Source organism: Falco cherrug, chromosome 1, assembly GCF_023634085.1.
Source record: "Falco cherrug isolate bFalChe1 chromosome 1, bFalChe1.pri, whole genome shotgun sequence".
Classification (NCBI taxonomy): domain Eukaryota; kingdom Metazoa; phylum Chordata; class Aves; order Falconiformes; family Falconidae; genus Falco; species Falco cherrug.
The window spans coordinates 4,557,850-4,579,414 of record NC_073697.1 but is presented as its reverse complement, the minus strand read 5'-3'; the positions used below and the strand labels follow the sequence as shown (position 1 = coordinate 4,579,414).

The window sequence follows — 21,565 nt, the reverse complement described above, 5'->3', positions numbered from 1 at the left end:
AAATTTACTTTCTATACCGAGAGAAGGCATCTCAAGTTGGAAGCGGGGAGAACAAAAATGTTTAAGCAACAAACCACCCTTATTTTCATGTTTTAACATGCAATGTAACTTGCACAGTATGTCAAAAATAGGGGAACATTACCTGATGAGTGGTTTTGTTCAAGAACTCCTTATGAGATTTAACTCTTCGTATTTCTGTATAATAGTAAGTCTGTGCATGCTCGTAGAAAGCATTTTCCAACCTGCAACAAAGTTGCTTATAAGTTCCACTAAGTTTCTCCCACATACAAAGAAATTCTGAAGCTCTTCAGAATAAGTTATTTTTAATTATTTTTGCTTTAGGGCTGGCAAAGTAGCTTGAGGTATTACTGAACTCTTACCACACAGGGTAAGAGCCTGCAGACAAAAACTCATCACACAAAACCTTACACAGGGGCACCACAAAGTAGAACAAGTAGGTTTGAGCGCTTTTTAGATCGATTTCTCATACAACAGTCTCTACATTTAGTGTAAGACAGTCTAAGGATAAATTCTGACTTTGCAAGGCAACAGAAAGTGGAGAGGTGCCTCAGTCAACACAAACCAACCTTGCTGAGGCTCCTGGGATAAGTCTGAACAGGTCAAGATCTTACTTGCTGGACTGTGGTGGGAAGAGTGGGAAGGTAAAATTACGAGGGAACAGACTAGGTTTCACCATTCTGTCCCAACATCATCAGCTACCTGGGTTGCACAGGTAAAAGTTGAACTTGCATTTGCAGCATAAATAGCCCAAAGGTAAGTCACAGAGGGAGAACAGAAAGACAAAGAGGCCCAGAACGCTGAATACAGCATGAGGCTGAGGAAGATCCAAGCAGCGTATACCATATGATCAAATTATAAAGAGTAAAGTCAACTAGAACAAGACCAGAATACAGGAGACTAATACATTCATTAGCACTGACACACACAGGAAAGAAAGGATGAAGTACCATTTCTGTGATTTGGCCAAGAAGAGATCGCTGCAGACTTTGACTAAGGCAGATCTCAACTTGTGTTCTGCTTGCCACACAACAGAGAGGACTGTGACAAAAACAACGGGACAGACCAACGGACAGCAATTCTTAACTATGAGTTCAGTCACAAAAGGAAGACAAGATCAGTTAAATATACCTATCATACTTATTTTAGTTTTATATTGTGGCTGAGTAAGAAAAGACAAGTCAGTCTGAGGGGTTAAAAAAATTAGTCTCTTTTTTTAATTGAGATTTCATAGTAGTAACTATCAAAAAAAAAAAGACTACTAATACCAGAATTTCTGACATTATTATGTGCTCAAACTTATGTTTTGGTTGTTTTTTTTTTTAAACGTCATGAAGACCTATTAAGGCCTAATGATATAGCTTTATTTCCACAAACTTGGAAGGCAGTTGCCAGTATTGTATCAAAGCACAGTTATATGCAGTTTGCAAAGGGTTACACTAGTTAACGTGCAGTAAACATTCTCTTTAATACTGAGCAAAATATGAAAAACTAGAAGTAACTATTACTCTATTTTGACCAGTTTTAGTCACTGTTTATGAGCAGCTTGGATATGACAGCAGCAGCATTAGTTCATGTTGACAACTTTACTGTTTATATAAAATATGAGGGTGAGAGAAGGAAGAATTAGTCTCTCAGACCATGACTCCTCTCCCCAAACGTACCTGGAAAAATTGTAACTCATCTTAATAAACCATGATTTGCCTTAATTTGAGCCCTTCTTTTTAGATCTACACAAGACTGTCTTCCTTTCCCTGTTCTGTTTTTGAAATGCCTTCACAATTTATTTGAAGCTGTATTCTTTGTAAATATTAAAACAGAAAGCCCAAGAAACTTAAAAAATTACATTTTTAAGTCATTTGCAATCAGATAAATGCCACTTCACATAGAGACACCTATACAGACTGGAAGTAGGGAGAAAAAAAAGCAAAGACCTGCCAATACAGAGTTACACCTAACAAAACATTTGTAGGGAAAATTATTTGGAACCAGCGGGGCCACAATCACTGTAGAGGTAGAAAAACCCACTTTGCCTCTACCTGACCTGAGGAAAGGAAAGTCTTGAGATATCTAATAATGTTTCCTCAAAAGCAACATCTCTGACAGTCACTATTCAGCCTTACAGAGAAAGGGGAGCTGTGTGTAATTCATCAGGTTGCAGAATAACCTGAAGAATTCCAGCAAACAGATAAAATATTCACTGCTGGTCTACAACAAGCGTGCCACATAGCAGTCATCCTAACCTATCAACATCTCCATTAGAATCATTGAATCATTTAGGTTGGACAAGATCTCAGAGATCATAAAATCCAACCATTAACCTAACATTATCAAGTCCACCACTAAACCATGTCCTTAACCATCACATCCACAGGTCTTTTAAATACGTCCAGGGACACTGACTCAACCACTTCCCTGGGCAGCCTGCTCCAATGTTAGACAACTTTCATGAAAGCATTTTTCCCAATATCCGATCTAAACTTCCCCTGGCACAACTTGAGGCCATTTCCTCTTGTCCTATCACTCGTTACTCAGGAGAAAAACCAACGCCCACCTTGCTACAACCTCATTGCAGGTAGCTTGTTGCAGCACTATCAAAACTAGCCAGCTGCAACAAGACTTTTACCATCACATACCAAGTTAACTTCAGTTAACTAAGTAGTTAGCAGGCCTTGCCCCAGCACAGCCACCAATCCCCCACAAGGTCTCAAAAGTCCATCTACTGTCCGTGCCGTTTCTTCATCCTCTCCAGGCCAGCCCACCCTGCTTCTTGCCTCTGCTGCATCCAGATTCTTCCTTCTCCGGGCTCCTCTTCCAGCCAGCCTCTCCTCATTCAGGCCCCCTTCTCCCAGGACTTCTCCTTGTTTCTCCTACATCCAGGGTGCTCTCTCTCTCCCCTCCCTCTGCTTCAAGGTCTCTCTTCATCCAGTGCTCCTCTTCCATACCCCTTAGAGCTATTTAACTACTTAGTAGGAACCAGCCACAGCTGCACATTATCCACATCAGCCAACCCACAGCCGTTTTTTATCAATGTTAATTAACCTGCCTTCATTCCTTTATAATTCCTCTACAGTAGCTGAAGAGTGTGATAAAGTCTCCCCCGAGCCTCCTTTTCTCCAGGCTAAACAACGTCAGTTCCCTCAGCCACTCTCCATATGATTTGTGCTCTAGACATTTCACCAGCTTTGTTGTCCTTCAGACTTGCTCCAGCACCTCAATATCTGTCTTGCAGTGAGAGGCCCAAAACTGAACCCAGGATTTGGTGTGCAGCCTCACCCAGGGCAGAGTACAGGGGGACGATCACTGCCCCAGTCCTGCTGGCCACGCTATTTCAGTTATCAGCCAGGATGCTGTTGGCCTTCTTGGCCACCTGGGCACACTTCTGGCTCACTTTCAGCCAGCTGATGACCAACATCCCCAGGTCCTTTTCTGCCTGGCAGCTTTCCAGCCACCCTCCTCCAAGCCTGTAGTGTTGTGTGGGGTTGTTGTGGCCCAAGCGCAGGACCCAGCACTGAGTCTTTCTGAACTTTATCGAGCTGGCCTCAGCCCATCAACCCACCCTGTCCAGATCCTGCTGTAGAGCTTTCCTACCCGCAAGCAGATCAACATTCCTACCCAGCTTGGTGTCATCTACAAGCTTACTGAGGGGTGTACTCTATCCCCCTGTCAACATCACGGATAAAGATACTACAGAGAACTGGCACCAATACTAAGCCCTGAGGAACATCACTTGTGACCAGACACCAACTGGATTTAACTCCATTCATCATTCCTTGTCAGGCTGGCATCCAGTCAGGGTTTTTTTTTACCCAGCTAAGAGTACACCTGTCCAAACCATGAGCAGCCAGCTTCTCCAGGAAAAAGCTGTGGGAAACTGTGTCAAAGGCTTTACTGAAGTCTAGGTAGACACCATCCACAGCCTTTTGCTCATCCACTAAGTTGGTCACCTTGTCATAGAAAGCAATCAGGTTGGTCAAGCATGACCTGCCTTTCATAAACCCATGCTGCTTGGGCCTGATCACCCAGTTGTCCTGTATGTGTCATGGGATGGCAATCAAGACAATTTGCTGTATAATCTTCCCTGAAACTGAGGTCTGACAGTCCTGAAGTTCCCCAGAGCCTCCTTCCAGCCATCCTTGTAGATGGGCGTCACATTTGCTAACCTCCAGTCAACTAGGACTTCCCCAGTTAACCAGGGCTGCTGATGAATTATGAAGTACCTTAGCTTTTTTCTCATCCTTTGTCACTACGTTTCCCCGCTACATCCAATAAAGGATGGAGAGTCTTCCTTAGCCCTCCTTTTGTTGCTAATGTATTTATAGAAACATTTTTTATTGTCTTTTATGGCAGTGGCCAGTCTGAGTTCTAACTGGGCTTTGGCCCTTCTAATTGCCTCCCTGCATAGCCTCACAACATCCCTGTAGTCCTCCCGAGTTGCCTGCCCCTTCTTCCAAAGGTCATAAACTCTTTCTCTCTAGTTCCAGCCAAAGCTCTCTGTTCAGTCCAGCCAAACGACTTCTCCACCAGCTTGTCTTTCAGCACATGGGGACAGCCTGCTCCTGCACCTTTCACATTTCTTTCTTGAAGGATGTCCAGTCTACCTGCACCCCTTGGCCATTCAGGACTGTCTCCCAAGGGACTCTGTCAACCAGTCTCCTAAACAGGCCAAAGTCTGCCCTCCAGAAGCCCAAGGTGGCAGTTCTGCTGACCCCCACCATTACTTCTCTGAGAATTGAAAGCTATATAATTTTGTGATTGCTATGCCCAGGACTGCCTCCAACCACTTCCCTGTTCACAAAGAGGTCCAGTGGGGTGTCTTCCTTAGCTGGCTTACTCACAGCTGTGCCTGTACATTATCTTCCACAGAATCCAGGAACCTCCTAGACTGCTTCCTCTCTTCTGTATTGTATTTCCAGCAGATACCTGGTAAGCTGAAGTCTCCCATGAGAACAAGGGCTAGTGACTGTGAGACTTCACCAAACTGCTTATAGAATATTTCATCTGCCTCTTCATCCTGGTTGGGTGGCCTAGAACAGACTCCCACCATATCTGCCTTGGCCTTCCCCCGATTCTTACCCATAAACCCAACCATATCACCACCAATATTAAGCTCTTGACAATCAAACCGCTCCCAAACACACAAAGCTACTCGACCAGCTCTCTCCTTCCTTGCCCATCCCTTTTTTTTTTTTTACAGCCATCCATTGCAGCACTCCAGTTACGCGAGTCATCCCACTGCGTTTCCAGAATAGCAGCTAAGCTACAGTTTTCCTGCTGTACACAACTCATCAATACACCTTGTGTTCCTGCTGCTGCATGGATCTCCACCCCCTATTCCCTACTGAGACAGCAGACCGAAGGACCTCACTAGTATCTCGTCCCTCCAACACTGGTGTCCTGCACCCATGCTTATCTCTAGCAAGCCTGGCTTTATCCCTTTCCCCCTTCAAATCTAGCTCAACGAGCCCTGCTAACTCTGTGATCCATTTTCTCCCTTCCAGACAGGTGTACCCCATCTGTTGCCAGCAGGCCTGGTGTCATGGAAACCAACCCATGATCAGCAAACAGAGCAAAACAGTGATTAGCAAAGAGCAAAACAGTGTTTTACAGTCACTTACCTTATAATATAGCCAACAAGATGATCAGTGTGTGGAAGTACAAAGAGGGATTTTCCAGAAAGGTCACAAGCATTACATAAAGCCGCTGCCCTCTCTGATGCAATAACATCTTCACCTAGTGAAGTCAAGGAAAGCACAAGTAAGCAGTATGCAGTGCTGCAACATCAAACTAGCTCTAAGAGACTGACCAATACAAGGTCTGGGAAAATCTAATACAGATTAAGACCACATTCTTTCTTGCTTCTTTTAGAGTACTATGTGCTTCATCCAGCAGAACACATTGCAGAAACATTCTAGGAGTGGCTTAGCTAGCAACAACCTACAAGTATGACAGAAGTTTTTAATCTCTGTCACAGAATTAAATATCCTGTATCTTGAGAAATACAATAGCATCCAGAAAAGACAAACATATATAGCAGGTAGAGGGGAAAAAAAAAGTTTGCCAGACTCTAGAAAGTAGGCAGCTATAACTGAAGCAGAAGCTCTACAGAAACATAAGGTTAAAATCTATGACATTTCACAGCTCCACTTGACTCCAAGATGTTATTGATTAAAACAGAGTTAAACTAAAAAGCTTCTGTAGGCATCAAATACCCTTCCTCTACGTTCTCATTGCATTTACAGCTTTTCTTGATCTCAAGCAAGGTTTAAAATGCAACTTGTTTCAAAGGAGGCATATCATGTGTATTAACACTAGCAAACTATTTTTGATACTGTGTAGACTTAAGAGGAAGAATTTAAGGATTATCAAATGTTCAAGGCCAACTGGCTGGAGCACTCTTTCCATTTGTAAACCTTTCTGCAGCCACAATGCATTTAATGTATGTAGATGACATTACGTCAAGGACTACAGATAACATGATAAATGATAACTCAGTTGATCAGGCCTTCTGCAAAATGAGATCACCACAACTGTGCACAGACTTTCCTAGTACCTGGAGGTAATGGTGTTTTTTTCTGAATCAAAACCACGGCAACTTTCGTATTTCTTCCCTGCAAACTTTGCCTAAAACAAAAGCAACATAACACAGCATCAAGGTTTCACTTCTTATTTCTGAATTAGAACAAAACGATATTCCAGTCTAGATGGAAACAGTGAAAGAATGTTACATGGTTAAAACACCGAAGAGCAATATGCTGCATCATCTACAGAACACAGTGTTCCTTTTTTTGTTCAGATGGGACAGCTGAGTTTAACAAGCAAAACTTCAGGGGCTGTTTTTACTTAAGTAACTCTGACAAATAAACCATTAAAAGAAGTTTCTTTGCTGTCAGTTGCACGTTAAAAAGCAAAGTTCAATTTTCCATTAATTTGTGTCTAAGAAAAAAAATTGTATATATTTTAAAATGCAAAAAGGATTCTGCAACTCACACCACTAGCTCGTAGTACATTACGAACCAAGTGAAAAAACTCTACCTGACAATTTCAACTCGAGTAGCACATTCCAACTGCTTCTCTTTCCATTGTGGCTCATCCCAGTCTAGTTCATAGAACACCACCACAAGTGCTGGAACCAAATTCAGGTGTTTGTTCATCCAACCAGTCTTCAGGATTCCTTTTGGGATATACCATTCATAGGACGTCCTCTGAAAATATTGTGGGTATTAAAGCAAGCTACCACATCCATTTACATACAATTATAGCAGGAGAAAGATAATTGCTCCTATCACTCTTGTCACTTGAGGATATGTTTGTCATCTTTCCTTTAACATTCTTTCCCTCAAGCCTTTGCTTCCTATTAAGTCATACCCCTTGTTACCTGGCCTCGGTGCCTGATATCTGAGATAATCAGCATCAAAGAACAGATTCCAGGTAGACTGGAGAAAAGGCTCAAGTCCAGAAGCACACTGCACGCACTTAAAAGAAACATTAGGCTCTGTTTAAAACGGGGCTCTGAAACAGAGCTGGGAGAAACCAGTCTGGATTCTTGTTCTTTGTCAGCATCACAGAATTACTAGTTTTCCAAGGGCTAAACCCATTAACGTTGCTTTTTAGCTGCCACTGCAAGGCAGAAAGCAGAGGAAGAGCGATTCCTTCTGCCACACTTCACTTGAAGGCTTAACGCTTGTTCAGAATATACTGATTTCAAACACCTACCTCCTTCCAGAGCTAAACTCTAGGCTTCATTCAAGCTCAAATTTTACAAGCACACCTTAACGCTGACTAAATGAACACCAAGTGCCTCAAAAAAGTAAACCGTACTGGCTTTCTCTGCTTCTGGCTCATGAGCTAAGGCACCCTGGTTTCCCACGCCTGGCAACACCCCTGGCTTCCCCTCAGCCCTGGCCGTTTTTCTGACTTCACGCTCCCAGGCCCCCTCCAGCAGCGGGGGAAAGGCGGCAGGAGCCCGGCCCAGCGCCGCTCGGCCCAGCCCCTGCTGCGGCCCTTCCCCTCAGGCAGCCGCCGGCTCCCGCCGCGGGGCGGAGGCCTGAAAGCGCCGTGGGGCCGGGCCCGCCGGGCCGGGGAGCAGACGGGACGCACGCCGCTCGCTACCTTCGTCCTGCACTTGGGGTACTCGTGGTCGCCGGGAAGCACTTTGAAGGAGATGGGGACGCGGTCGGCCCTCCGGTTGGCGCAGAAGGCGTCCCACACGGCCCGGTGCACGGCGTTATACACCACATCCAAGCCGGTGAGGGTGACAAACGCCATGGGCCGGCAGCACAGCTCCACCGGGAAGTCCCACTGCGTCGGGGTCATGCTGCACCCGGGCAGGCGGCCTGCGAGGCGGCAGCGGAGCGGCTCTTAGCGCGGCGCCTTGGCGGCCCAGGCCGGCCGCTCCTACCCGGCCCGCCCCGGCTGCGGGAGCTCCCCGCTGGCCCGCCGGGCGCTGGCACGACGCCGAGCCCGTCCCCCCACAGCGGGGCGCCGCTCACCGCCCCGGGCCAGAGCTCAGCGCCGGGCAGCGTCAGCCGGGAGCGGCCGCAGGTCACGGGAGACGCCGCGGGCTGGGCGAGGGAGGGCCGCCGCCCCAGGAAGCAAGCGGCGGGCATCGGAAGGGCAGCAGAAGCGGCCAATCGGCGCCTCCGCTCCGCCGCCGGGCCAATCAGAGGGGCCCGCACGGAGACGTCACTGGCCAAGGAGCCAGTTAGCTAAAGAAGGGAGGGAGGAGAGACTGGCTGCTCTGGCCAATGGGAAGACAGGGAGGGGGTGACTAGGGGAAGAGGCGACCAATAACAGCGAGCGGCCGGGTGACCCGTGCTGTCCTCAGGGGAGGTGTGTCCGTCGGGCGGGGCCGCTCGGGCCTCCCCGTGCGATAGCGGCTGGGCCGCGCCGCGCCAGCCAGGCCCGCCCAGCCCCGGCGGCGGCGAGGGAGAGGGGGAGGGGGACGGAGAGCTCCGCGCGCTGCCTCCCCCGCAGCGCGCGCCATGGCGGCCAACGAGGACCAGGAGGTGAGTCCTGGGCCCTGCTCACGCGGGGGGAGGGGAGGCCGTGAGGCGCCGCTGCCTGAGGGAGAAACGGACCCAGGGGGCTCCCCCGCAGCGGGCCCGGGGCCGGCAGGGAGCCTCCGTGTGGGGAGCGGGGCCTCGGAGGGGAGGCGGCCCGGGGGCGGGGGGCGGGAGGAAAGAACCAGCCGCTTGGGCGAGCGAGGAGGCGGGGGGAGGGGGGCGGTCAGAGGAGGGCGGGAAACCGGCGGGGCCGTGCCCCTTCGCAAACCCTCCGCGGCTGGGGGCGAGCTCCCTGTGCTGGGATCGGTAACCCCCGTCCCTGCTCTTGGCCACAGATGGAGCTGGAAGCGCTGCGCTCAATCTACGAGGGAGATCTGTGCTTCAGGGAGCTTAGCCCCGTTTCCTTCCAGTACAGGGTAAGGCAAGGCGAAGGGCTGCGAGTCGCTGCAGTGCAGGCTTCGCCTGGAAGTTACTCTGCTGTCTTCTAGTTGACGTACCAGGGTTTTCCTAAAACAAATGGGTGTTTGACGTGCAGTAAAAGCTAGATCCTTAGGCCGTTGTTTCAGGATCTTTGGTACGATGCTGCTCGACAGCACGATGCTTCACGTTTAGGCATCTGCCTCCCAGTGTGGGTTTATTATCCTCTTAGCTAGACATCCTACTTACAGGTCTGTGTACTGCACAACTAGAACTGTCAAGCTGGCTGAAGGAGCCAGCCTGCTGAGAAATACTTAAACTATCTGGTCAGAAATGTCACTTATAGAGATGTTTATATGTAGAGCTTTCAACCTTCCTTATTGCTCAGTTACAAGGTTCTAGTCTCTTGTGCAGAGGTAGTTGACATGCCTTGTCAACCTGCTAAAGAGAAAATCCACAAAATGTGCGCTGATATGGACAGGAGAGACTTACAGGGAGTGCTGAGCTTGAAGTATGTGATTAGATTCTGGCATGAAATTCTTGCCAGCCTTCCCGAATTTTAAGACCTGGAAGTTCAGAGCATGGACTGAGACAGATCTTCGGACAGCCAAAGAACTTTGCTGATGAAAATTTAGACACCCATGGGACAGAAGGGAGACTTCTGAAAATGTCATATGGCTGTAGTGGGGAGGAAGCATCTAAAATCAGCTTTTTGCGATTTCTCAAATAACTTCAGAATAACATCAGTAATTGTAATGAGGCATAGGCCAATTTAATTAATAGCACTTGAATCCAATCCATGTAAGTGCAGCCTTCCTTCACTGATCGGAGCATTCTTAGTAAATTTAAGTTCCTCAAAAAGAGTGAATGTGACATGCCTACAAGCCTACAGTGTATCATTCTACATTTTACTAGCTTTGGTCATTGCTGATTTTTATAAGGCAAAAAATAATTGTCAAAAGTTAGGGTAACTCAATTTAAGTACTGTAAAACTTAGTGTCAGATAAAGGCAATAATAAATCATTCCCATGAAGAAGAATTTGTATTATGAGAAGGCGTAATGCAGGTAAGTGCATGAGAAGGTAGAAAGAATTCGTATGCCACTTCGCTAAGCCTCGTGTCTCTCACGTCTCACATACAGAACACAGCTGTTTTGTGATCAGCGTACTATGAAATTGAGATCAAACAAAGATTTTTCAAATACTGAGGAAATGTAGCAGCACCTTTTAAAGTGAGGCTACCCAATTTTTAAGGTTGCACTGACAAGGAGGAGCACGGTCATGTAGCTTTCTGTATGGATTTGCCTAGAGTGCAGGCAGTGCTTTCCTGAGAGAACTCCGCACCACCAGTTCTCCTCTTGGTAGCAGGGGGAAGTGGAATGCAACACTGTAGACGACATCTTGAAAAATGTTGCAGATTCTATTGCACCTCTGAAACAGATGCTTCTCAATGTCAGTGAGTCCACTCTGCTGAAAAAGACACTGTAAATAAAAAAGCACCAACTTTTTTTCTTTTTTTCTTTTATTTTTCCTTTTCTAATTTTGAAGTACAGTAGCTTTACCATCATTAGAACTTTTCTTCTGGCTACACTTCATTCCACGTAATTTGATGAATCCCGATTATAACTATTCTGAAATGAGGGAAATGTGAGAGAATTTTCAGGTGGTTCTAGAATACAGATTTAACCAGCTTTGTTGTGCTAGTCTTCCAAATCCTTGTGGGTGGGAAACAGTTATTTCTGTTTGTACAGTATGCCTTTGGTAATACCTATACTGGTTTTAATTTTTAAAAAAATATTTGGGTTTTGTTTATTTTAACATAATTATAAGGACTTTATATGTAATTGGGGTTCACTGAATTGATGTGCATGATCATTTATATTAAAATCTGCCTTTTTTAAATCTTATGATTTTTTTATACTGTCCCATGCTACTGACTTCTTAAATCTTTTACTACTCATGCTTACTTATAGTGAAATAAAATATCTGTAGGGCTGACACATAAATATTGAAATTCTTATCTGTTATTTTGCTATCTTAGGTCACTGGTTTATCATCATCTTTATTTCAACACTGTCTTGTGTTTTGTTTTCATATTGCTCTGAGCATGGTTGGGGGGGGGGGGAAGAAGCCTTCACCTTTTCTCTTCTCATATATGGTTGTGTAATATTTGGCTTGTAGGTGCTACAAAGTAGCTTTTAAAACCAAGCAATTAAAAAAAATCCAAAAACATAAAGACAGCTTTGAATGTTCCTGCTGCTTTTCCTAGGGTGAAAACTGCAGGGTAGAGGTTAATATTGATGTGAGAAATGTAATACTTTTTCTAGAGAACAGCTTTATTTTCTAATGGATAATTTTATGAAAATAGTTGTTATCTTCAGGAGTCTGGATAGTCTTAAAGAAGCAAAAGACTTGCATATTGGCATTGTAATCCTTGATAAGTGACTGGAAACTGTTGATTTGTAAAGTTTTTCTTTTCACTTCAGATAGGTGAAAGTGGAGATCCCAAAGCCTTTCTAATAGAAGTTTCTTGGCCAGAAACATATCCACAAACAGCACCAGTCATATCGATGGATGCGTTCTTCAACAACACAATGTAAGCTCTTACGACAGCTTCGCTCCCTAGCCTCGTATGTGTTGGCTTTTCAGTTAACAAGCTTTTCTTCATCTGTCTAGATTATAGTTGAGTTTTATGATTTCTTTTAGATCTTCAGCTATTAAGCAAAGTATATTGGATAAGTTAATGGTAGAAGTTGAAGCGAATCTTGGAACTGCTATGACATACACACTTTTTGAATATGCCAAAGATAATAAAGAGGTGTTCATGGAAAATCAGCCTGTAAACACTGTGGTAAGTAGATAGAACCATAGAATATCTCAAGTTGGAAGGCACCCGGTAAGGATCATTGAGTCCAATTCCCTGCTTGATAAATTCAGATTTTAATCTCTTGCTTTTATAACTGAAAAAAAAATTATTACAACTCTAAATACTTCATAGCTCTGTCTTTATGTTGTTAATGAGTATATTGGGTATACACATGTTAGTAGCTAAACAGTGACACACAGAGCATAATGCCACAATGCTCTGCGGTCGTAGTTGTTACATTTAATTGTTATTTTGCTGTTACACCAAAATGTTGGTGGGCTGCATTCTGTCCCACTGAATAACATAAAAGTTGAGACTTGGAGCAGAAGCAAAACTAATGAGAACTGAAACAGATTAAAGGCATCTGGGGGTTGTGGGGGGTGGCAAATTACTGCAACCTTGCTGGGATGCAATGGATTGCATAAGTGCACCTCCAGGGTCTTGAATGAGTCAGGCTGGGTCTCTTTGTGGCTTCTTGTTGTGTAAGGAAGTTATTGGCCATTGTGGTGCTGCAATTTGCCAAATTTGGAATGGTTTCCATGTTTGGTAAGTCTGAATCCCTTCTGACTAAATCACACTCCGTGATTAAGTTTAAAAAGTGTTAAGAGGTGCCCTTTGCAACTCTGAAAGGGAATAATCCCAGTCTCCAACACATGCTGTTTTAAAACTACAGTCATGACTATATGTTGATTAAAAGCTGCAGACTGCTTGGCAGCATTGCTTCTTTCTGACAGTCAGGATACTTCAGTATGTCGGGTTCAGTAATCACACAGAGAGGTGTCTGTGAAACTAATACGCAAAATATTAACAACCATTTTTATCCTTGTCAGACTTCAGTAAGCAATAGTATTGCAACTGGAACTCCTGATGCACCAGCAAGTAAGAAAAAAGATAAAAAGGAGCAGTTATCCAAAACCCAGAAACGAAAACTAGCTGATAAAACAGGTTTGTGTTTTGTTTGAGCAGTATGAGAATCCAGATTTTATCGCAGTGACATCTTGCTGAAGTCAGAATCCGTGGTCATTTGGTTATAAGATTAACTGTGGTCTCTGTTTTGCTTGTTTTAGATGAATTATTCTTCCCTGAGATGTTAGTTCTGGTCAAAGCAACTTTCTATAGAGTATGGATTTCAAGATGTCATTGCTTTTGTTTTATTTTTTTATTTCAATTTGTAACAAAAGTGAAATTTTGAAAAAATACTTGTGGGAGGAGAACATTTGGAACTTCCAAAAAGTCACTTTCAGCAAAAGACATGGATTGTTGATGAACCCTCGTAAATAATTCACGTTATTAAATACTTTCATTTAGAAATTACATATTTGGTTTGGAACTGAAAATAAAACATTTAATTTAGTTTGTATCCTAAAAATCGAGGTGCTTCTGCAAATACTTTATGCTTTCAATGAAATGGTAGGGTTTTGATTGAAAAGCATTCAATATTTTAGCTGATCCTACTGATGACTTTTATGTGTTCAACCTTAATTTTTAATAATGATCTGGATAATGCTATCCTATTGCAGCAATAAGTTGTACCCTGTGATAGTCATTTCGGCATATCATTCACCTAACCTAATGTATAATTGGCAGATTAAATCTTGTATGTATGAAGGAAAAGATGTGCAAAATTCTGTTCTCGGACAGAGTGCATTGTTGCTGGTCAGCCCAGCTTGTGTTGGAGTTGCCCTCTAAATTAAATGTCAGATGGACTGAGCTGTTTTTATTTCAACAGAATTATTTTGAAGAACAAGAGGTGTTTAAGACATTAATATCTGGTTTTGTCGTCATGGCTTTGTAGTGGAAAAAATAAGGTTTTGAATCATTAGATTTGTGTGTTGATTTTAGAAGAAAGATAAAGATCCCCCTTAGCGTGTGTGTTGAAAACAAAACTTTCTTATTCTGCAGATAAGAAAGGGGAGCTTCCACGAGGATGGAACTGGGTAGACGTAATTAAGGTAACAGGACTGTATTATATGCGGTATTATGAAATTCCTGCATATGTACATTAAAAATAATTTGTACTTATATCTGAAGAAAACTAATCTGATGTTTTTTCTTGGTTTTCTTCCTAACTTTGTTTGGATTTGACTGTGGTGACTGATTCATTTCTGTGTGCATCTAGCATGTAAGTATTTTCAAGTTACCTTTTATTTTAATGTTGAAAAGATTTGCAAGAAATAGTATGAAACGTTGCTCATTTGGGATTCGTATTTACATATTTCTCAAATGCTTAGTGTGGAGTACTAGAGTCAGACTTTGATTCCTCTTTGTTGGTTTAGTATTTCTTTTTTATTTATTGAGCAATTAAATTTTCGTTTTACGATGAGAGGGCTTTGCTAGCTAAATGCACTGCAAATATTCTGTCTTCATATGGCAACACGATGTAAAATAAAGTTAGTGGTGCTGCCACGTTTTGGAGGGCAATGGATGAGTAAGCAGAAAAAGGGAGCTATCCCAAGTGGGAGCTCCTTCCAGTCTCCTACAAGCCAGATCATTCTTGGTCACAGCTCCTCCAGTGAATAATTATTTTCTGCTTGCTCCCTCAGCATTGTTCTTCCACCCTCTTGTCTTTTCTGATTCAGTGGAAATTAGTATAGCTGCTTGACAATTTTGAAAGCAAACTATTTTATTTTATGCAACTATGAGTAATTTTTGGTGTAAGATTAGCACCATTTCCAATTGTTAAATAAGAGCAAGTAAATTATGATGGTGGGTTTTGGCAGAGTCCTTCTGAGTTAAAAGTGGCTATTTGTAGTGGATGTCTTTTATTCCAGACAGATTTCGCAATCATGTGCACTACATTTAGTAATTATAAACTTAGTTTTAAAAAGTGAGAAATAGTAAGTTAATGTTTCATTTTGTATTGTGTAAATTTCTATATGGAATTCTCTCAGAGATCTGTGAAGATAACTTTTTCCATTCTTCATCTTTTTTATTTTGGAGAGCTGGTGACAGAGTCTTCAGATTAAATAGAAATGGTACCCTGAGGTTTTTCTGGGGAGTGGGGGTGGTGTTTTTTTTAAAATCAACTTCCACGTTCAGGAAATAAGTTCATTTAGTGTTTAAGCTTAAGAAATAATTTTTGATGCTTTTCAGTCTCCTGGTACAGTAGTGCAATCAGTCTGTTTTATTAATTAAGTATACATATGCTCTATGTAAGATGGAGATAATGTTGTTCTTGTTTCCTAATAAATGGAATGGCAGTCTAAACTTTGAATACTTTCTTTTTGTGTCTCTTTTATAGTTAAGCAAAACTGGTTCTAAAGATGATGAATAAAGGACTTTGGTACAAGGAAACTCCACCTTTTAATACAGTGCAATTTTGGGTCACCATCTTTCTCTTAAATAACTTTCCTATTTGTTGAAGTAAACATTTTATAAAGCTCGATTTCCTAACTCACAAACCTAGTCACACAAGTTTATCTAGAGACTATGTGGTCTTCTTTGGAAAAATAAACCAACAAATTTGCCTTAAATGAAGGTTAGAATGTGACAAAGGATATAGAGAGCCAATGTGGTGAAGTGAATAGTGCTGTGTGCAGCGTTTATTAATTTATATTTTGCTCTGTAGTAAAATCCTGTTATAGTGAACCCAGTGATACTGTAAACATTTCCCGATGTTCTTATTCCAATTGAAGAAAAAAGCACTATAACAGTGATTGGACACTTGACAGCATAATTCATCACAATAAATTATTCCATGGAAACAAGACCTTTGTCATTTGTTTAATATGAATGTAGAAGAACATAAAAATTGTTACATTGCAATACAGACTAGAGCTTGTGGTCCCGTTTTCACTAGTTACTGGCTGAAATAGTAAATACTAGGGAAAGCAAGGCCAAACATTCTAGTCTGCTCAAAAATGAGTGGTTATAGCAGGAGTGTGTCTTCTTTATTCTCTGCGATATCCATTAAGTCTTTCTCCAGTGTACATCTTTGCAGGAGGTCGGATGTCTGAGGGGAGGGAGAAGTGCTTTCTTGCACATGTCTCAATGAGTGTTGGGATTTTGTAGCTCTTTCATTGGAGAAAAGGGCATTCCTTGGAGGGACTTGCTGAGTGAGTGGTGGGAGAGTGGAAGTCAGCACTCTGCCAGATGTGTTGGGAGAACTTTTTTTTTTCCCCTAATCTGCTCTCTTGTATCAGAAAGAGAAGTCAATCTTTACTATATGAACAGTTACTGAATACAAGATGCCTTAATGTCCTTTATTTTGGTTTGTTTTGAGATGAACTTTAATAAATGCCTATTTATCTGCTGTGGTATGTGTTTATTTTTGTAAAATTTTGTATTGCCTACTGCACTTCCGGGCCAAGTTTGAACTTGCAAAGGATTTTCTATTACAAAGAAAGCATTCTTAAAAATGGGTGGAAGAATTCTATCTTCCCTCTTGGTATATGTTGATGTGTTTTTCAGGGTAGCTGTGTTTGTTATTAACGTGAGGGTCAGTCATCCCCCTGAGAGTCATAGGAGAATATCGATTACCTTGAGTACACGCAGCAAGTCCGGTGTCTCCTGGCAGGAGTGCACTCACTGCACACGCTAGGCACAGCGTTTGGGGAGGGGGAGAGGTGAGGTGAGAGGCACAGGCTGTGGATGCTGTGATCGGTGGTGCTGAGAGCCTTTGTAGCCCGTACAGGATAGCTCCTGTGACTGTCGTATCAGGACTTCAGTTGATGGAGTGGAAGTGTTTATGCTGCTGCCTGTGTTGAGAGAACTTATATGCAACGTACATAATAATACTACATAATTGTATTTATTTCTGTTTTAGCAAGGGAGGATACACTAAATGTATTGCAAAATTACTGCTTGTCTTCACATATATATATGTATTTTAAAATACATTAAAAAAATGTTGCACGAAATGTGACTGCAGGTGAAGGAAAAAAAGTTGACTTTGTTCGTTGTTTTCAGTCTTCTGAAGATACTGTGAAGAGATCTGAAAGAAATACGGTCTGTACTGCTGTCATCCACCAAGAAGCTGTAGATTTCACTGCAACACCTGGGTTAAAATCAAGAAATGTATGTGCTTCTTCAAGAAGGAAAATACTATTAATTCTTAAAGAATTGTTAATTTTAGAAAGTCATGATTTCTTCTGGAACTCACATTTAGTAAAAGCTGGTAAAGTACACAAGGAAGGACATTTTCCAAATGATTCAGTGTTGCCTTTGACATAAATGGGAGGCTCATGGCTGCAATCTGAGCAAGAGTGCCTAGCAGGGAGTGAGTAACACTGCGGGGAGAAGTTACTCTGGTAGTAACATGGTGAGCCTGTAACAGGGAAGGTCATTTAGCTTTAGTCTCTGCCAGCATCAGAATGGGCAGCACTATCTTCTATTCACAATGTCTCCAAGGGACATCGACTTGTCTTCCCTAGTATCCTTGGTGTATAAATCAAGTTGCCATGACAATTTGTCTGAATAGATTAGTTAGGGAGGGACAAATAAGAACCACATCTCTTGCTTTTTTAGTATTACTGTGTGTGATGGCTAACTTGTTAACTTTGTGAAATGCCTGATTTTTCAGCTCCTCGTCTGCCTGTAAATCACATGCTCTTGTGAAGATATCCAGGCAGTCTCCTCTGGTTCTGTTAGTAATCATGCACTTGTTTGGAAGTCTACTTTCAAGGGAAATACTTTGCATTGGGAAATTTTGTATCAGTTCTTTGCTCCTGCGTAAATTTTGAAAGGTAATTTGTGTCATTAAACCATTTTCTTGTATGATGTGATGCTTGGAACAGGGTCGTTTCAAGAATCTACATGATATTATGGAGAGGCCTGGGCACTGACAGCAAAGGGGAGGGAAAATGTAATAATACTTATCAAGAAAGGCCCAACTGTAAACAGAGATCATGACTATCGAGGGAATTCTAAACACTGTTGAAAAATACACCACCACTGCTGCCACCATTTTTTGAGTAAGCACCCATTGGCAGTGGAAAAACGGTGGTTTAAGCTGTATTTCAGTAAGTCTCTCGAATGTAGGACTACACTGCCTATTTAAATTCATTGATTTTGCAGTAGAGCTTCAGTTGGCCTGAGAAGACAAGTGTCAATACTAGTAACAGTAAAGTAAAAGTAGCAAGTGTCCAAAATACAGGATGATTAAAAAGGAATTTGTCAGTTTAAAATTTTTCTATACTGCATGGATACCAATTGCCTTACTGAAGCACTAGTTGAAAGGGCTTTTTTTAAAAATAGTTCTTTTCTGGAGTGTTTTTGCTGTAACCATTTGGAAAATCTTACCTGATCAAGCATAGCTTACTTTTTTCTCCTTTTGAAATTTGTCTCTTCGCTGGGACAAATTTTATGCAGAAAATTGAGGTGGCAATACCAATGCTTAAATGGAATACAGATTTTTTTAGCTGAAATTGTTCTCTTCAGCCTTTTAGTACATATTTGAATTGGTTAATATTCCTAATGCCTTTGAAAGTTAATTAATTTTAAGCTATGCATTTTTATTTCTTTCGAAACTTTTCTCAGTGGGCTATCATTCTGTGGTTTGTTTGCCTGCTGTTAAGGGAGCCAGGAGTCTCTCTCCCCACCCCCTGCCTTTTTTTCCCTCTCTGTCAGTCCTTGTGGTGCCCTGGAGCACATCACTAGGCAGTGTACTTTCCAGCCTCAACTTACAGGAGCTAGTAGCGTAGGATGTATAGAGTTTTTGCTGTAAAATTATTTGGTCTCTCTAAAACACTCTTTGAGGAGTGACCTTTTCTCAAAAATCTGTCCCCCTCTTTTTTTGTTGTTGATATGGGTATCTGAAGACTGCGCCAAAAAGAAAAAAAAAATATGGCAGGGGCACAAGAACTGTCACTATCGCCTTGGTATTTTATACCTTATTTCAGATGAAACTTCAAAGTAGTCTTTAGTTGTATTTGCATGAGGTTAAAGACAATTTCATTCAGTGCTGTTAGTACCAAGACCAAAGATGCCTGGTTACACTGTATGTACCGAATCCCAGGGAATAATGCAAAGTGCTTTTGAGCAGGTTGAGTGGTGACAGCTGTGATAATCCGGAGCGTGTACCCAGTATATTCTGCTCACCCTGCTGGTCAGCCTGGCACAGCTGACACTGAAATAAAGCTGCTCATGTCTGCAGTACTGCTGCAACTGGTTGTATGTGGGGTGGATAGATAAAGTGTGCCCAGCTGATGAGCGATAAGGTTTTGGTGAATAAAAGAACAGTAGGAAAAAGCCAGCAGTTCTACATATAGGACCTTCGATAGAAGTGCAAATGTAGGGAGACTATACTCCTTTCATCTTGGGCAGTACAAGTGGTTTGGGGTTATACTGTGAACTTCGTGCTGTGAAAATCATTGAACTGGTCTGAACCAGAAACCATTCCCCTCTGGAAATTGTTTCCTTCAACTATGTTTTGTGGCTTACGGTGTGGCACCCTATGCACTCGTAGTTAACAGCAGAATGAAGATGGTAAGAAATGTTCATTCAGCAGAGAAAATGCCAGAAGTATGAGAATTCTGGGTGAATTGGAGGAGGAAATGGAGGGGGAAAAGCAGCCTCACACGCAAAACTAAAAGAGCATAGGGGATGAATTTTCATTGCTGCAAGACAATACAACAAACCAAAAGCTAAGCTTATGGCTGCGGAGCTGTAAATTGTGGCATGAGGTTGGGTTATGGTAAAAGACTAGGACTGTAGATTTTCTTTCTGTCACTGTCGCCTATTCTTTCACCAACATGGAATTGGCCTCATCTCAGAATGGGGCTGCTCTGTGGTTGTGAAAACTTCTGTTTGTTTGGCTGTTGTACTTCACGTTATCTCTTTCTGAGCCCACAGAAGCAACCTCTGCAAGTTTGGCGTACTCTCAGAAAAAAGCTAAGACAAAACATATTGACTAGGCACTGGAAAATCATGTTAGAATATTTCATGTGTATGAAAGAAAGAATTAACTTTCTCTTCTCTTTACTTTATTCAGAGCAAATTGAGGAGTGACTCCAAATGGCTGAATTACACAAGACATAGGAGAATCTGTATCCAGACACCAGTGTCCTATGTCAGAGTACAAGTTTGTCCATCTAGTATAAAGTTTTACATAGCTATCCCTTGCGGCTGTGTCTGAGCATTCATGCTTGTGTTTCCTACAGTAGTATGTGTTTTAAGTATTCGTGTTTACAATACGGCAGAAATTTGAAAACTTACTGTGATTACCTACTGCATATTGGTTATGTTGTGAGATGAGCAATGAGAGAGAAAGTCGAATCGTAACTGCACAGCCTTAGTGCAGAGGAATGGGGTTGCGTGGGTGTCTCTGAGGGCATGATTTCTTCTGCAGTATCTTCATTACTGGTAACATTTGGAAGATATCATTCAAGAAAAGATAATCTTTTCCTTCTCAAACCATTATCTGTTACAGTGTCACTAAAAGATGATAAACATAGTCTTGTATGGACTCACTCTTCAAAGCAGGATCTTACTTTAAATCAAGTAAGTGTTTCTGTCAGTAGAGCATTTTACGATTTTTCTGCAGGAAAAATAAGCAAGCATGAAAAAAGCATTACTGTCTAAAGACCTGCTGTCTCCACCATGGGGAACCATTTGATCTGTACTTATAGGGAAAACTGTGGTTCAATTGACCTTGAAGAGAGTTTTTATAATAGTACAGGGAAAATGTATCAGCCTGTTGATAAAAAGTACATAGCCTCTATAGATGTTTACCAATTTGCACAGCATTATCAGTTTTACGTTTTTCTCTGATGATCAGCACTAGAATATTACCATGTTTTAGTTAACTGGCATATAGCATGATTATGATTATGATTCTCCCCCCCATGACGTATGTCTTTAGATGATAGAAGTACAGGATGTAGTATAGAAATTTATTTCCTAGGTTAAAATAGTGCTAAAGTTACAAATCCACTCAAAGGAAGGAAATCAATCTCACTGAGAAGTAAGGATGTGCCAAAATTAAAGCTGCCTATCTTATGTTTATATGAAAATGAATGCATGGAAAGATTTACTTTCTGTGACTACATGCTTTTTGGGTTTTGGTAGTGGGGTTTATTTCCCCCTGGTAGTTACCAAGCAGATGCTTAGTGTTTTGCTTCCTAGTGTCTCTATAAGTAGGAAAGCAGTACAAAAACTTGAGTTTTAATATGCTCCTAAGTCTGAAAAGAGAAGTTTTCACTTTGCAAAAGTAAATAAAGTAGCAGAACTGTCCCTGGAACAATTTGAAGCAGGACGACAAGGTATAGAGTCAAATGAATTTGCTGTAATAAAACTGACTGGATCTGAGTGGCTCTAGTGCC

The 21,565-nt window shown here is 42.2% G+C and overlaps 2 protein-coding genes and 1 long non-coding RNA gene across 27 annotated transcripts in view; 2 read left to right on the top strand and 1 right to left on the bottom strand.

Moving 5' to 3' along the window:
- Positions 1-8,611, bottom strand: part of TRAPPC11 (trafficking protein particle complex subunit 11) — a 29,243-nt gene extending 20,632 nt beyond the window's left edge. The window contains exons 1-5 of one of the 2 annotated variants that reach the window (XM_055701625.1): positions 8,131-8,611; positions 7,054-7,223; positions 6,572-6,642; positions 5,637-5,751; positions 143-242 (exon numbers count right to left, since the gene is read on the bottom strand). In XM_055701625.1, coding sequence (XP_055557600.1) covers positions 143-242; positions 5,637-5,751; positions 6,572-6,642; positions 7,054-7,223; positions 8,131-8,334 — 660 coding nt within the window. In that variant the 5' untranslated portion in view covers positions 8,335-8,611. The remainder of the gene's footprint in view (positions 1-142; positions 243-5,636; positions 5,752-6,571; positions 6,643-7,053; positions 7,224-8,130) is intronic. The other variant, XM_055701621.1, reaches the window with a different exon arrangement.
- A 246-nt stretch (positions 8,612-8,857) lies between these two features.
- RWDD4 (RWD domain containing 4) lies at positions 8,858-15,519 on the top strand. Of its 2 annotated transcripts, XM_055701668.1 has the most exons (7): positions 8,860-9,026; positions 9,359-9,439; positions 11,926-12,035; positions 12,146-12,290; positions 13,136-13,250; positions 14,208-14,257; positions 14,425-15,519. In XM_055701668.1, exons 1-7 carry the CDS (start codon positions 9,003-9,005, stop codon positions 14,560-14,562), a joined length of 663 nt encoding a protein of 220 aa, XP_055557643.1. In that variant the 5' UTR covers positions 8,860-9,002; the 3' UTR covers positions 14,563-15,519. The 2 variants fall into 2 exon arrangements, with proteins under 2 accessions (XP_055557649.1, XP_055557643.1); XM_055701674.1 differs by lacking the exon at positions 9,359-9,439 and having other exon boundaries at positions 8,858-9,026.
- A 28-nt stretch (positions 15,520-15,547) lies between these two features.
- LOC114017575 (uncharacterized) overlaps positions 15,548-21,565 on the top strand; it is a 35,572-nt gene continuing 29,554 nt past the window's right edge. For 21 of the 23 annotated variants that reach the window (XR_008730859.1, XR_008730858.1, XR_008730842.1 and 18 more), the window contains exon 1: positions 15,548-20,744. This is a non-coding gene — a long non-coding RNA (uncharacterized LOC114017575). The remainder of the gene's footprint in view (positions 20,745-21,565) is intronic. The other 2 variants (XR_008730848.1, XR_008730847.1) reach the window with 2 other exon arrangements.

What these genes read in the sequence shown, in the direction of transcription:
- RWDD4 (XM_055701668.1), top strand. Translation starts at nt 9,003, where the DNA reads ATGGCGGCCAACGAGGACCAGGAG. An exon ending in CGGCCAACGAGGACCAGGAG is followed by an intron (nt 9,027 to 9,358) that starts GTGAGTCCTGGG and finishes TCTTGGCCACAG; the next exon opens with ATGGAGCTGGAAGCGCTGCG. An exon ending in ACTGGGTAGACGTAATTAAG is followed by an intron (nt 14,258 to 14,424) that starts GTAACAGGACTG and finishes GTGTGCATCTAG; the next exon opens with CATGTAAGTATTTTCAAGTT.